The 13,907-nt window shown below is 51.6% G+C and overlaps 3 protein-coding genes across 3 annotated transcripts; 2 read left to right on the top strand and 1 right to left on the bottom strand.

The window, feature by feature from the left end:
- The first annotated feature begins 938 nt into the window (after nucleotides 1-938).
- On the top strand, nucleotides 939-3,088 carry THITE_2110998 (uncharacterized protein). The gene is made up of 4 exons (XM_003650993.1): nucleotides 939-1,024; nucleotides 1,090-1,123; nucleotides 1,177-2,892; nucleotides 2,969-3,088. The coding sequence occupies exon 3, from the start codon at nucleotides 1,481-1,483 to the stop codon at nucleotides 2,468-2,470; it is 990 nt and encodes a 329-aa protein (XP_003651041.1). The 5' UTR covers nucleotides 939-1,024; nucleotides 1,090-1,123; nucleotides 1,177-1,480; the 3' UTR covers nucleotides 2,471-2,892; nucleotides 2,969-3,088.
- THITE_2111000 (uncharacterized protein) lies at nucleotides 3,051-4,297 on the top strand. Its single transcript, XM_003650994.1, has one exon. The coding sequence runs from the start codon at nucleotides 3,284-3,286 to the stop codon at nucleotides 4,100-4,102; it is 819 nt and encodes a 272-aa protein (XP_003651042.1). The 5' UTR covers nucleotides 3,051-3,283; the 3' UTR covers nucleotides 4,103-4,297.
- Nucleotides 4,298-4,380: 83 nt separating this feature from the next.
- THITE_2142541 (uncharacterized protein) lies at nucleotides 4,381-5,379 on the bottom strand (the record flags this gene model as incomplete). Its single annotated transcript, XM_003650995.1, has 3 exons — nucleotides 4,381-5,115; nucleotides 5,239-5,261; nucleotides 5,331-5,379. 3 exons carry the CDS (start codon nucleotides 5,377-5,379, stop codon nucleotides 4,381-4,383), a joined length of 807 nt encoding a protein of 268 aa, XP_003651043.1.
- Between the last annotated feature and the right edge of the window lie 8,528 nt (nucleotides 5,380-13,907).

Consider the following 13,907-nt stretch of genomic DNA (forward strand, 5'->3'; position numbering starts at 1 on the left):
AGGTCAGGTTTGCGTGGCCCGTGCTTCACTCCGGGTTTCTGGGGATGTTCTGGGGATGCGCGCCCAGTGTGTGAGAGAAGCGAAATTTCAGGGCCGGATTACGGGCAGAATGCGGGGACCCCGGTTGCACGAGCCAGGTGCCGCCAGTTGTCGAGCTGGAGTTGGTCTCCATCAAAGCTTCTGCTGACGAAGTTGACAGGTGCGGCTGTCCGATCAATCAGAGAATTCGGCTGCTCCAGTTGACAGCGCTGGAGACAGTCATGCAGCGAATGCTTGCATGCAGCCGCCCGCGCAGCGATGCACTTCCGAACGCTTGCGTCTGTGGACGCTGAAACCATCGTCAAGCGCCGGAGCACCGGTTCTTCCAGAAAACTTCTGTCTTACTCTCAGCGTACATACACTAAGGCACCTTAGGCATGGCTGGTCGGGCCGTTCACTAGCGTCAGGTCCAAGCAACGGACATGAGTTCGCGCTTCAATTCATCAATGGGGAGTACCTCAGCCGCGGTCACCCGACCTCCGGCATCCACTTAAGTAGCCCCCGGGGAGCGGCGCCCGCAGCGGGCCAATCTATACTAGCAGGAGGTGGGGTTGGCTGGGCTGCCTGCTGGGGGCGACGAATCCAGCTCGCCCGACAGGACGAGCTCCCGGGCTGGCGCTGACACCACACCAAGTCGACCCCGAACGAGCATGGGCCCGTGGATGCTCCATCGTCGGGATATTACCGCCCGACTCCTACTCGACACCCGCTACAGCCCCACACCCCTCGACTGACAAGCACGCTTCAAAGGGGAAAAGGGCCCGCCTCCTTAACCTACCTCCTACCTATACGGTCACCGTCGTTCCCAGATCGGGCATCCTTGCGGTCGTTTGCCAGACCGGATATCTCGGCCACTAGCCGACGACCCAACTTAACACCCGTGTTGACTGAGCCGTACTCCCTGCTCCTCGGACAATGGCTGCGGCGCGAGCGTTCCCAACCATCAAGGCCGTCAGGTCCTATGTGATCGGAGGCGTCGGGTCAGGTGCGTGTGTGACAGGCTCACAGGCTCACCTCACGTACGGGCGCTTGCTTACGCACAGCTTCAAGGCGGTGATTACCACAATGTGGAAGGGGGTCATTGGTAAGTGCCGCTGCTGTTGCTGCTGCTACTGCTGGTCGTCGCTAACCGCGCAGGCTGATCGACTCGCCCATTTCCACGCCGTGCTCCCGATGGGAGAAGTACAGGGCATCTCGGACGAGCTGGGGCATCAACGTGCTGGGCTCGTTCTTTGTCGAGATTGAGGCGACCGATGGCACCGTCGGCTTCGCTACCGGCTTTGGCGGTCAGTCATGCAACCGCCGACAGGCGCCAATGCCCTACTCGATCGATCCCTGCTGACTCGGGCCAGGCCCGCCGGCGTGCTGGCTCGTCCATCAGCACTTCGAGCGCTTCCTGATCGGCGCCGACCCGCGGAACACGAACCACCTCTTCGAGCAGATGTACCGCGCATCCATGTTCTACGGGCGAAAGGGCCTCCCCGTCGCCGTCATCTCCGTCATCGACCTCGCGCTCTGGGATCTGGTCGGCAAGATCCGCGGCGAGCCCGTGTACAAGCTCATCGGCGGCAACACCAAGGACCGCATCGACTTCTACTGCACCGGGCCCGAGCCCGCCGCTGCCAAGGCCATGGGCTTCTGGGGCGCCAAGGTGCCGCTGCCGTACTGCCCCGAGGAGGGCCACGCGGGCCTCAAGAAGAACGTCGAGTTCCTGCGCAAGCACCGCGAGTCGGTCGGGCCCGACTTCCCGCTCATGGTGGACTGCTACATGTCGCTGAACGTGCCGTACACGATCGAGATCGCCAAGGCGTGCGAGGACCTCAACGTCAACTGGTGGGAGGAGTGCCTCACGCCCGACGACACGGACGGCTTCCAGCAGATCAAGCGGGCGCACCCGACCCTCAAGTTCACCACGGGCGAGCACGAGTACTCGCGGTACGGCTTCCGCAAGCTGATCGAGGGCCGCAACCTCGACATCATCCAGCCGGACGTCATGTGGCTCGGCGGCCTGACCGAGCTGCTCAAGGTGGCGGCCATGGCGGCCGCCTACGACATCCCCGTGGTGCCGCACGCCAGCGGCCCCTACAGCTACCACTTCGTCATCAGCCAGCCCAACACGCCGTTCCAGGAGTACCTGGCCAACTCGCCCGACGGCAAGAGCGTGCTGCCCGTCTTCGGCGACCTCTTCCTCGACGAGCCGATCCCGACGAAGGGCTTCCTGACCACCGCGGACCTGGACAAGCCGGGCTTCGGCCTGACGCTGAACCCCGCGGCGAGGGCCAAACTGATTCCTGGCGCCGCGTTGTTGACGCTGCCGACGAACTCGCTCAGCCCGCCGAACGGCAAGCCCGAGGAGCCGGCGCCGGCGGAGAACGGGACGAGCGAGGGTGTGACGGAGGGGGTAAAGGATGTCAGTCTCTCCAGCGCATGATCTGCAACAGGAGTATAGAGCACATTAGAGTGTCAGGGTTAGTTTTGTCACTTTGTCCGTTAATCCCAGCATGTCAACCCCAGCGTGTCAATCTCAGTGTCGGTCTCCCAGCATTCTCAGCGCTCCCCCGGCTGCCCCTGACGTCATCACCCATTCAGCCCGCTTTCCTGGTTCTTGTCAAGCGCGTTCCGATTTCTTTTCATTTTCACACGTCACAACACCACTGGATACTCCACATGTCGTTTTCAGCTCTGAATTTTGTTGCTGTGTTCTCTGTCACATCTCGCAGTGTGTTCCGAGCCGCGGTTTGCTGCCGGGCTGGCCTGGCGGGGCGGGCCTCGCTGTAATTTAACCCCGAGGTGCGGGGCAAAATGCTCCGCCGCAAAGAGCCGTTCAGCCGGGGCGGCGTGGGGAAGATTTAGGTTGGCACCACATCGACGGCTTGGGTGGATTCAGAAAGAAACCACTGACTCGATGGGGCATACGCTTTGATACCAGTGCGGTTTGTAAGTTGAGTGAATATACGCTTCAGCCTAGCAGCGCAGCAGCCGGGAAATTTGCCAGAAAAACTCCCACGTCAAGCAAGATCGCGGGCCGCTCCAGCCCACCCCTGCCCCTATTTGCTCCACGGTCTAGCCCCTCACTCGGTGACAAGCCTGGGTCAACACCAAAAAAAGGGGGAGTGACTGCCGCAACAACCATCCCACATCCCCATCCGCACCCGCAGATCACCCCGAACAAGCGCAGCTTTTTGGTACCACAACCGCAACCTCACACACCACCCCAAGCAGGTCAGACCTTGTGCCTCCAACCATGCCACCAACAAACCTCCTCCTCGGCAAAACGGCCATCATCACCGGCGGCACCACCGGCATCGGCCGCGCCATCGCGCTGGCCTTCCTCCGCCAGGGCTGCGACGTGGCAGTGAACCACCTAGACCTGGAAAAAGACCGGCCACACCTGGCCTCCCTCCTCAGCGAAGCGGCGGCCCTCCGCGAGTCCAACCCGACCGGCACGGGCCGGCTGGCCCACCTGCCAGGCGACGTGCGCGACCCGGCCACGGGCCCTGCGCTGGTGTCCTTCGCGCTGTCCACCTTCGGCGCGTCGCGGCTCGACATCTGCGTCAGCAACGCGGGCATCTGCACGTTCGCCGCCTTCCTCGACACGCCGGCCGACCTGTTCGCCAACACGGTCCGCACCAACCTCGACGGCGCCTTCTACGTCGTCCAGGCCGCCGCCCGCCAGATGGCCCGCGGCCAGGACCCGCCCGGCGGCTCCATCATCGGTATTTCGTCCATCTCCGCCCTCGTCGGCGGCGGCGAGCAGGCCCACTACACCCCCACCAAGGCCGGGGTCACCAGCCTCATGCAGAGCGCCGCCGTCGCGCTGGGGAGGTATAATATCCGCTGCAATGCGCTGCTGCCGGGGACGATCAAGACGCAGTTGAATGAGCAGGACCTGGCGGATGAGCGCAAGAGGGCATACATGGAGGGGAGGATACCGCTGGGCAGGACCGGCGTGCCGGAGGATCTAGGCGGCCCGGCGGTGTTTTTGGCGTGTGATGAGCTGAGCGGGTATGTGACGGGGGCGCAGCTGCTGGTGGATGGCGGGTTGTTTGTGAATCTGCAGTGAGTGGGAGTGGAGAGAGCACAGAGTGCGACCAGGGCGTAAGGATTTCTTTTCGAAGTGAATTCGGTCACCCCGATGTCTCTCACGTAGATGCCTAGCCTGGCTAGGACTGCGTACCTCACAATATTTCGCTTGCTGTAACAAAGTTTTTTTTTTTTTTTTTTTTTTTTTGCTCTGTTTAACCGCTGTGCTCAGGGCGCTTGGTCTTCCGTTAATGTGAAAACCAAGCATTCGCTCGCTGTCATCCGTGACTGTCACCTATTTTACTGCCCACCCACCGCTCACTTCCCCAACGCAGTGGTATCCTCACCCCTGGCAATCTTCTCCTCGTACTCGGTGAACGTCTCGATGCCCTTGGGCACGCCGTTCCACTGCAGGCCCTGCTCGTCCATGAGGCGGGCGCGGTGCTCCATGGAGCGCTTCCACGAGGGCAGCTCGACCATGCGCTCGTGCCAGGCGCGGACGTGCGGCAGGCCGGCCCAGACCTCGTCCCAGCTCTGCACCAGCACCTCGGCGAGCCGGAAGTTCCACGGCAGGAACGCCAGGTCGACAAACGTCATCTTGTCGCCCACCAGCCACACCGCGCTGCCTTCGGCTTTGCCCTCCGCCTTGGCCTTCTTGGCCAGCACGCCGTCCAGCACGCCCAGCACGCGCCGGATCTCGGCCGTGTACCGCGCGATCGCCGACGGGATCTTCTCCGCGTGCAGGTGCTGGAACCAGCCGGCCTGCCCGAAGTAGGGGCCCTGCCCGCTCATCTGGAAGTGCAGCCACTGGTTGCAGAGGTGGCGCTCGGCGAGGCCCGTGTAGGACAGCCGGTGCGCCGCGCCGTCGTACACCTCGATCAGGTACTGCAGGATCGCGCCCGACTCCCACAGCGTGATGCCCGTGTTGGGGTCCTCGATGGCCGGCACGCGCCCGTTCGGGTTGATGTCGATGAAGGGCGGCTTCTTGACGTCGTCGAAGCGGAAGGAGTGGATCCTGTAGTTGAGCGAGAGCTCTTCCAGGACCACGATCACCTGCGAGTTTACCGTTGTGGTTAGTGTGACGGGGAGCGTGGCTTGTTTTCAGTCTGGTCGGCTGGCGCAGGCTCGATGTCGAGCGTGCCCGGTTGCAGCGTTGGATTTTCTTATGTTACCAACCTTCCAGGAGTTTGGTCCCGGAGCTGCTCTGCGGTCAGCAAAATGGTCTGGGCATCTGAAGCAGGTTCTGTTCTTAAACATGGAGAACTTACGGGTGATCCACACGACGATGGGCTTGGGCGGGTTCGGTGTGCTTGCCATATTGGATGCTTTGACGGGTTGGAGACTGTCTGATTCAACGAGACTTGGGAAGCAGAACCTCCACCGGGAGTGAGGAGAGAGAATGGGGCGATACATATACTTCTTATGCGCACTGCGCGCAGTCGCTAGCTAGGCCGTCACTCTATGCAATCGACACGCCGCATTGCCAATAGTATACTCCGTAATGAGGCAACGAAACCACCGCCCGTTCCTCCATCGCAGGCTGCGCCATCCTACGGGATGGACAGCACAATCCACGACGGATGCTGATAGGCTCGACTGATATCCCATCCCTGTTGGCATGAGGGGTAGGTAGGATGGAATGATCTTCAACCTGTCAAACGGGAGCTTGGAATCCTGTTCATGGCCCCCAGCGAGCCGAAATATGCATTAGACGCCGGCATGGCTGCCCGACACCCTCGTGGTGATGTGTCATGATTGCGGGGCTATAACGATGGTTGTGTATGAATACATCCGGAAGGAAGCCCTCCCAGAGAATTTGATTCCGCTGCCGTTCCCTTAGAGATATAACCGCGAGTGATTAGAAATGCAAACCCCCAGGGGCGGCCCCTGTGACTCGAACCAACATTTTGTAGCGAGCGGAACTACGCGACCTAGCCAATGGGACGCCACAGGAAGCGCTACAAATCAACAAATCCACGATGTTACTAGTATTGTTGGCAGGTCATCCATGTCTTGCGCAGTTGGGGGCCGCGGAACCTTGCGGGTGTGAGGCCTTGGGTGGGATCTTGGAGTGCATGTCACGAGCAAGAGAGGAGAAGCTGGCTTCTCGGGAGAGTCACGAGGTGTCTACCACTTTTAACTATTTGCTTTTATTGCAGTCTCCGCGCCACGAGCGGCCACCACCAGAACAGCGAATTCCGTCCGCCGGGCTGCTCAGCCATGACATCAGCTCCAAAAGGACTGAGCACTCCGGATCACTCGGAACGCGCTTCACGAGCTCGGAAGTCCCCAGGGATTCTCCCCGCTCAACGCTGCGTCTCACTTCCTGGATACTTCCTCTTCCAAAGCTCCTTGCTCTGCTGATCAACCGCCCGCACGGCGACGGCCATGTCCTTCGCAGCCACATCTAGGACCCTCTCATTTACCCCCTGAAAATACCGGTCATTCGCCTCCCGCCGCTTCCTCGCCGAGTTAACAAAACTACACGACTACGGAATGATTGTTAGTGCGTGGTGTGGCATCAAGAGCGCCGCACCTGTCACACAAACATCTCCCCTGCGGCCGTCCACGCCGCCAGCCGAACTTCGGGACCAGGACCTTTCCGACTGGCTCGGACCCAACCTCGTGGCTTGAGGCGTCAGGTACATGACATATTTCGTCGGGAACCCGCGTTGTCACTGCGTCAGCACAGTTACACCACATCTCAACGCGCTGTGGATGGCGGGGATCACAGCGTAGTGCACGGTGGCGATCACTTAATGACTGGGAATTGATCTGACGTCTGTTGTCGGGCCGCGGCGGAGCCGCTTTGAGTATGTATACCCGTGTATTTTGCTTGCCAGTCTCGGTTGCTGGGCTTGCTTTTGCCCGCTCAGTCTCACCGCGGAGCTCTCACCCGTGGGTGGTTCATCTTTGATGATGTCACGTCAGGGGTAAGGGGCTCAGAGCTTGGCACAGCGCACTGGCCATGGCTTCCCCACTCCTGGATGTATATATACCACGCTCTGTTCAGTCTTTAGCTCTCCTTTGTACTAGAACAACGCACTCTCTCTTTATATTCCGATGCTCTACTACGATCCTACCGTTGTATCCACACCTCGTAGCTCGCTATAGCGTGTCAGTTATAAGCCTGGGCGCTCTATAATTGTATATAGCTAGTAACCTATAGTAAGCTCTCTCTCTCTCTCTCCTTTTCTTACGCTCTATACCTCAATATAACGACTATCGAGAGTAGCTCAACCATTACGCTCCAGTCCTACGTGGATTGGACCGAGTAGTTTATAGAGCTCAAGCTTATAGCTACGAGCAATAGTATCTAGGACGAATACGATCCAAATACTTCCAACGAGCCTTAAGATAAGCGACCGAAAGTTCCCTCGGAGGATAAGGCAGTCGAAGAGCTTTGTAAGAAGTATACCAAGGAATTGGGTATCCTTATAGGCCAAGCCCTAGCTCCTATCGAACAAGAGGTTGCTACTAAGCTCGAAGCTATATATAAGGAATACCTTATGCTTATAGCCATCTAGGAGAGTAGGATAAAGTTACATTCGTTTATCCTCTAGTGGATTATACGCTCTATTTATCGACCTCTGCTTAACGCTATATATATCGTCATTTCGAACGTTAGACTTAGTAGTCCCTAAGCTCTTATTCGCAAGCTCCGCAAATAGCTTACGCCCTCCGACGCTCTCGTTGAAGATTTAGCTACTCGACAATATATAACGGTACTATAAGAGGCGTATAGAGCAGGTATTAACCTACGTAAATGGTACTACTCTTAGAACAAGGTGTACCTATATACAAAGAGCTTCGACATCCCCAAAGTAGTTGGACCTAAAGTATCTAAATACTTTATCGAGGCGGTCGATCACTAGATCGCCCTAGACTAGGCTCGTCACTAGCTCTTTGAGATCGAGGTACTTAAGGCCTAGGGGCACCCAATTCCTATTCTCGAAGAGCTAAGCGCTCGCCTCGGCATTTAGATCGACAACACTGCTACCAAAGGGCTTAGCTATAGCGTATTTACCTCTTTAGGAGTAGCTCAAGGCAATAGTTCTATAGATAGTATAGGCTCTCGTAGCTCAAGGCTCTACTTATACCCCTATAAGGCTAATAGCAAGTATAGGTGGAAGCTAGTAGAGTGCTAGTTTCTCTAGACGGTAATTACCAAGATAGAGAAGGGCCGCTATAAGCTCTTAAAAATATAGATTGCCGAGATTAGAGAGCGCCTCAACGAACTAAAGTAGAATTCCCTTTGAAAGAGCCTCTAAAAGCGGTATAGCTCTAGCTCTATAGAGTAGGGGAACTCTAGGTCAGCTTCTCCTAACAAGGTCGTCTATACTATCATCGACCTAAGCCTCCTAGGCGAGGGAGCTTACTACCTACTCGTATTCTCGACTACTATTATCTACTAGCTCTCTCAAAGCACTCTCCTCGACAATTATACTGCTCTATATATCGTCAACGACAAGAAGCTCCTAGTTCCTAGCACCTTCGTGCTATTAGGAGACGATGACTATATAGAAGTAGGCACTACCACTTTTCCTATTTTAGGAAAAGGAGAGCGCATTATAAAAGGAGTATTGGATAGAGAGTAGGGGAAAGGAACTATAGACCTCCACTTAAAGAACGTCGCTATAGTAGAGGGCTTTTACACTAACATTGTATCGGAGACCACTCTATACGTAGCTAGCATCTAGTATTCGGGTCTAGACTACTCTCTATAGCGTAGAACGCTTAAAAAGAGTATAAAGGTTAAGCAGTTGGTTCGTAAGTTCAATGTAGTTTTCCTCGAATCGAAGAACCTTTCCTCTTACTTTTATACTCTCCAACCTTTATAGAGCTTTATAGGCCTAGTGATAGTAAATACGGTTGTTTATAAAGATAATGCGAGGTCGCGTATATTATATGTACCTTAAAAGAGAGAAGATACCGAGGAGCTCTAGTATAAAAGATCTAGACATCTAGGTCAGAGAGCTCTTTGGGCATTGGCGTAGAGCGCAAAGAATGTTAAGATCCAAGGAACGCCAACGATCAAATACAAGGTATACGCTCTATCGTATACTAGGGAGTACAACACACTTTATAAGACAGAGTATCGCGCCTTATAGCCGTTCTAGTACATCTCCTAGGACCTCTTCTCATTCTCTCCTAGGTTTAATGGATCCCAATACCTCCTCGCGATCAAGGACAAATTCAATAGACAGATCTAGGCTTTCATACTCTCTAACAAAGGTCAAACCAAGCTCTTCAACACTATTAGAGCTTTCGAACGCTAGGTCAAACGGCAGTAGGGACTCAACATCTACAAGATCCGCTAGAACAACGATATAGGAGTTATCGCACTAGAAGATCGCTAACCAACAACTTACCAGCTCTAGGTATACGACGAAGGAATCGACTTAGAGCTTACGCCAACATATATACTATAGCCAAATAGAGCGTCAAAGCGTATAGGACAAGTCTTATAGCTAAAGAGTATAAAGATGCTCACTGACGTAAACCTATCTACAAAGCTCTAGCCAAAGGGTATAAAGGCAATAGCCTTCTTATATACTATCTCGCCCAACTATACTTATAGTCTTTGAAGCTCTAACGAGGTACTCTACTCCTAGTTCAAGAACTACTTTCGCTAATAGGAACCGACCTTCTACCAAGTGCTAACAGCGGATCTATACCCCGACTGGTCTAGGATCTTCGTATACGACTATAAAGTATACCCCTTAGATAAGGAGTATAAGGCTAGGCATCGGAAGAGAGAATTCAAAGTATAGCTATATAGGCGAATCAGGTACCTAGTTGGATATAAAGTATCCAACATTTACTATATCTAGGTGCCTAAGCTCGACAAAGTCATTGTAACGAGGAATATAACGTTCAACGAAAGGACCTTTTACTGTCTAGGTAAGGAAGAGCTTCTAGCTTACAAAGTTGCTATTGTCAAAGATATAGTAGAGCACCTAGACGAGAGGGTTGAAGAGACCTAGGACGCTAGGTCGATTCTTTGAACGCTCTACGAACTTAAGTATAGAGGACCAACGCTAGAGTCTATCACTATTACGGTTCCTAAGTACAAGAGTATACCACTAGGTCAAGACTTGGGGGTAGGGGAAGCGTAGGTGTAGGGTAGACTCTTAACCCCTAAGATGTCACTGGAACTATAGGCTCAGCTATAGAAAGAGCTTGCAAATAGAAGTGATAATAGAAATAGGGGTCCGGTCGATGATTCTAGTGCTCTTCTAGAGACCAATGGAGCATCTAGGGACCTTGGGCCAGTAGTAGCTATCCTATAAGGCGCTACCCCCAAGAGCGAACGTAAGGCTTCTCCGCCTACAAAGTACCTAGCTCTATAAAGCGAATATAAGGCTTCTCCGCCTATAGAGTACCCAGCTCTACAAAGCGACTACAAGGCATCTCTACCTATAGAGCCTCTAGCTCTACAAAGTGAGGAAGAGGATATATTCTACGATACGATAGAATATACGGTGGAGTAGGAAGCTTAGCCTACAGGGTATAAAGCTCTATAAATGTAACCTTCGACCGATAAACCAGCACTAAGCGCACTAAAACTACAACGTAAACCTAAGGAGCCCCTTATACCTATAAGAAGGAGTATATAAATTCGGAAGCCTTCTACGAAAATACATAAGAATATAGCTCTAAATGTAGCTTTGGAGTATATACACATTTTTTTTATCGGGTCGTCGGAAATGTAGGAGAACCTAGGGTTGAGGTTCCGGACTAATCACCTAGATCCTACTCCCTAGGAAGCCTACGATAGTAACGAGATGCTCTTCCCTACGTCTTAGAAGGATATTAAGACGCTCTTCCCAAAGTCGTTTCAAACCCTATATATAGTATTTGCTACTACCGTTAGCAAGATGCCAACGATATATTACAACACTGAGCTCCCCCCTCTCCCAAAGAGCTAGAGAGACTTAGAGAACTACGAGTATAGGAAGGAGTTTAAGGCAACTATATATAAGGAGATCCGTAATCTAACGAGCAAAGGAATATAGCGAGAGATTAAGTAAGAGTATACGAAAATATAGCCTCTACCCTTGAAATAGGTATTCGACTATAAGCTCGACAAGGATAGTAACCTTAAGAAGTATAAGGCGCATATCTATATACAAGGCGATCTATAAGACACTACCAATATTGTAAATATATATATAGCTACCCTCGCTATACGCTCTTTTTGTACTGTTATAGCGCTCGTAGTGTACTTCGACCTTAAAGTAAAGTAGTTCGATGTCAAGTAGGCGTTCTTAAACGTAAGGAGGCTAGACGTAGAGCAGGTGACTTATAAGCTTCTAGATGGATTTAAGAAACCAGGGATCTGTATAGAGCTCCTGAAGGCTCTCTATAGGTTGAAGGACTCGCTACTCCTATAGTACAATAAGTTCTGTAGTACTCTCAAAGAGCTTGGCTTACAACCCTCTATAGAAGAACCTTGCCTATTCCTCGACTCTAAGAAGAAGATAATCCTCATCTTCTATATCGACGACTTCTTAGTAGTTTACTATCGAGATAACGCTATAGCTATAGAGCGTATTATAAAGGGCATTAAAGCAAAGTACAAGGTATATAAGTAGAGCGATGTCGAGCACTTCCTTAGGATTAGAGTCATCTATAATCGTAGAGTATATAAGATCTAGCTTATATACAACTAGTATATCGAGAAGATCGTAAAGAAGTATAGTCTCTCCAATATTATAAGCGCTTCAGCCATTCCTCTTCTTGTAAAGGAGCTTCGTAAGTTCGAAGGAGAGGCGTCCTCTAAGTAGGTTAAACTGTACTAAGAGCTTATAGGTTCGATCCTCTACTCTGTAGTTATAATCTAACTGGACGTCGCGTTTATAGCTATAAAGTTCTCCTAGTTCCTAATAAATCTAGGACTAGAGTACATCAAAGTAGCGAAACAAGTCATTTAGTATCTATATACTATACACTTCCTTAGTATACAGTATAGGGGTAAGGGCATTCACTAGGTACTCTAGATTACGTCCGACGTATCGTATAGCGATGATCTGGATATACAACGCTCTTCGTAAAGCTATATTATAATACTCTTTAGAGGGTTGATCTCCTAGAAGGCTATATAGCAAGATACCGTTACTATATCTTCTACCGAGGCGGAGTTGAAAGCTCTATCGCTTACCGTAGCTAAGACAATCGCCCTAAAGCGCTTATTTAAGGACCTTGCGTTCAAGATTAGAGAGCTTTAGAGGATCTTCTATAATAATCAGTAAACGATTCAGCTTATAGTAGGAGAGTATATAAAGATCAATACTCGTCTACGCTATATAGATATTCACAATATATAGCTTCGCTAAGAGTATTAGAACAAACAGTTCAACGTACTCTACCTCCCTACTACGTAGATGCCTATAGACGGTTTGACGAAACAGCTTTCGAAGCAGAAGTTTAAGCACTTCTACGCTCTATTGAACCTTTAAGATATACGTTAGATAAGAAAAGAGTAGGGGAGTCAACCATCTTCTTTATAAGGACTATCTACTACTGCTATTCTACGCTCTCGCCCTATATATTCCAGTGATTAATAAGCTTTGTTATCGCTACCTTTCCCTGAAGCCGAAGGATCCTCACCTATATCTCCAACCGCTCTACTAGCTCCATTGTCTATACAACGACCTGCTCTAGTTCCCGGTTATCAACCAATTTGTCGCTCTCTACCTACTTAGAGAGCACCTTCTACACCTTACTCTCTGTCAACGCTATAGGCGTAAAACCAAGAGGATCATCTAGGGCTCTACCCTAGGCGACTACAAGGACCTCCTACGCCTACTGCTAAGGCTACTCCTCTACTAGCTCTGCTATATCTGTATCCTCCTGCTCTCCCTCCTCCTCGACCTCTTAGAGATCGTTCAAGAGTATACGAAGCGTAGGACGAATCTTCTTCGTAGCCTATACGGTATTAGATAGAGGGTATAGAGCAGTGGATAGCAGAGACTCACCTTCTAGTCGAAGTCGTTGATGGCTATAGTCAGAGCTTATATCTTCTCTATAGCAATGGGTAAGATCGGCTTATAGCTATAGTTGAAGCGTTTACAGTGCTAGTAGCGTATGCTATAGCCATTATAGTTGTAGTAAGTTCCATTGTAGGAGCTTGCGAAAGCGGTGTATATATAACCTAGGTATAGGATCTCGCGCTCTATAGTCATTTATAGTATATAACTAGGGGGTATATTAGGGTGATATAGCAGTGGGCTAGAAGGAAGAGCGTATAACTCACTCGATTAGGGGACTGTGGCACCAGTTGGAAGAAGGCGTAGTAGGCTCTTTGGAAGCGGTATACGAGGTGGTAGGTTCTACTACAAGCTCTTCGGCACTGTCACCCTCTTCTAAAGGGGTAGGCGAAAGTATAGGCAATTTGTCCGAGAAGATATCGAAGTACAGAGGCATAGTAGTCTCATACGCTCTAGAGAGCTAGGAATAGTGGTAGTAGTGGCTACCGCGTATACGAACAAGAGGATGTATATAGGAAGAAGGAAGCTTAAGCTCCTATAGGCAGGAATTTATACCTCCCCTGGATCTAAGCGCTCTAATTGGCTAGAATCGCGCTTCAGAATTTCTTACAGCCTTACACAACCTACTCCTATACAATCTACTGTTCACAAGGATTTCCTATATTCTGGTTTTTCGTAGTTCAGTTGTTCAACTCATACGCATTTAGGCGCTCTGTTGAACAACTAAGGGGTATGTCACGTCAGGGGTAAGGGGCTCAGAGCTTGGCATAGCGCACTGGCCATGGCTTCCCCACTCCTAGATGTATATATACCACGCTCTGTTCAGTCTTTAGCTCTCCTTTGTACTAGAAC

The sequence above is a fragment of the Thermothielavioides terrestris genome, chromosome 1 (assembly GCF_000226115.1).
Source record: "Thermothielavioides terrestris NRRL 8126 chromosome 1, complete sequence".
NCBI classification, from domain to species: domain Eukaryota; kingdom Fungi; phylum Ascomycota; class Sordariomycetes; order Sordariales; family Chaetomiaceae; genus Thermothielavioides; species Thermothielavioides terrestris.

Coding starts and splice junctions, on each gene's coding strand:
- THITE_2110998 (XM_003650993.1), top strand. CDS start 1,481: ATGTACCGCGCATCCATGTTCTACGGGCGAAAGGGCCTCCCCGTCGCC.
- THITE_2111000 (XM_003650994.1), top strand. CDS start 3,284: ATGCCACCAACAAACCTCCTCCTCGGCAAAACGGCCATCATCACCGGC.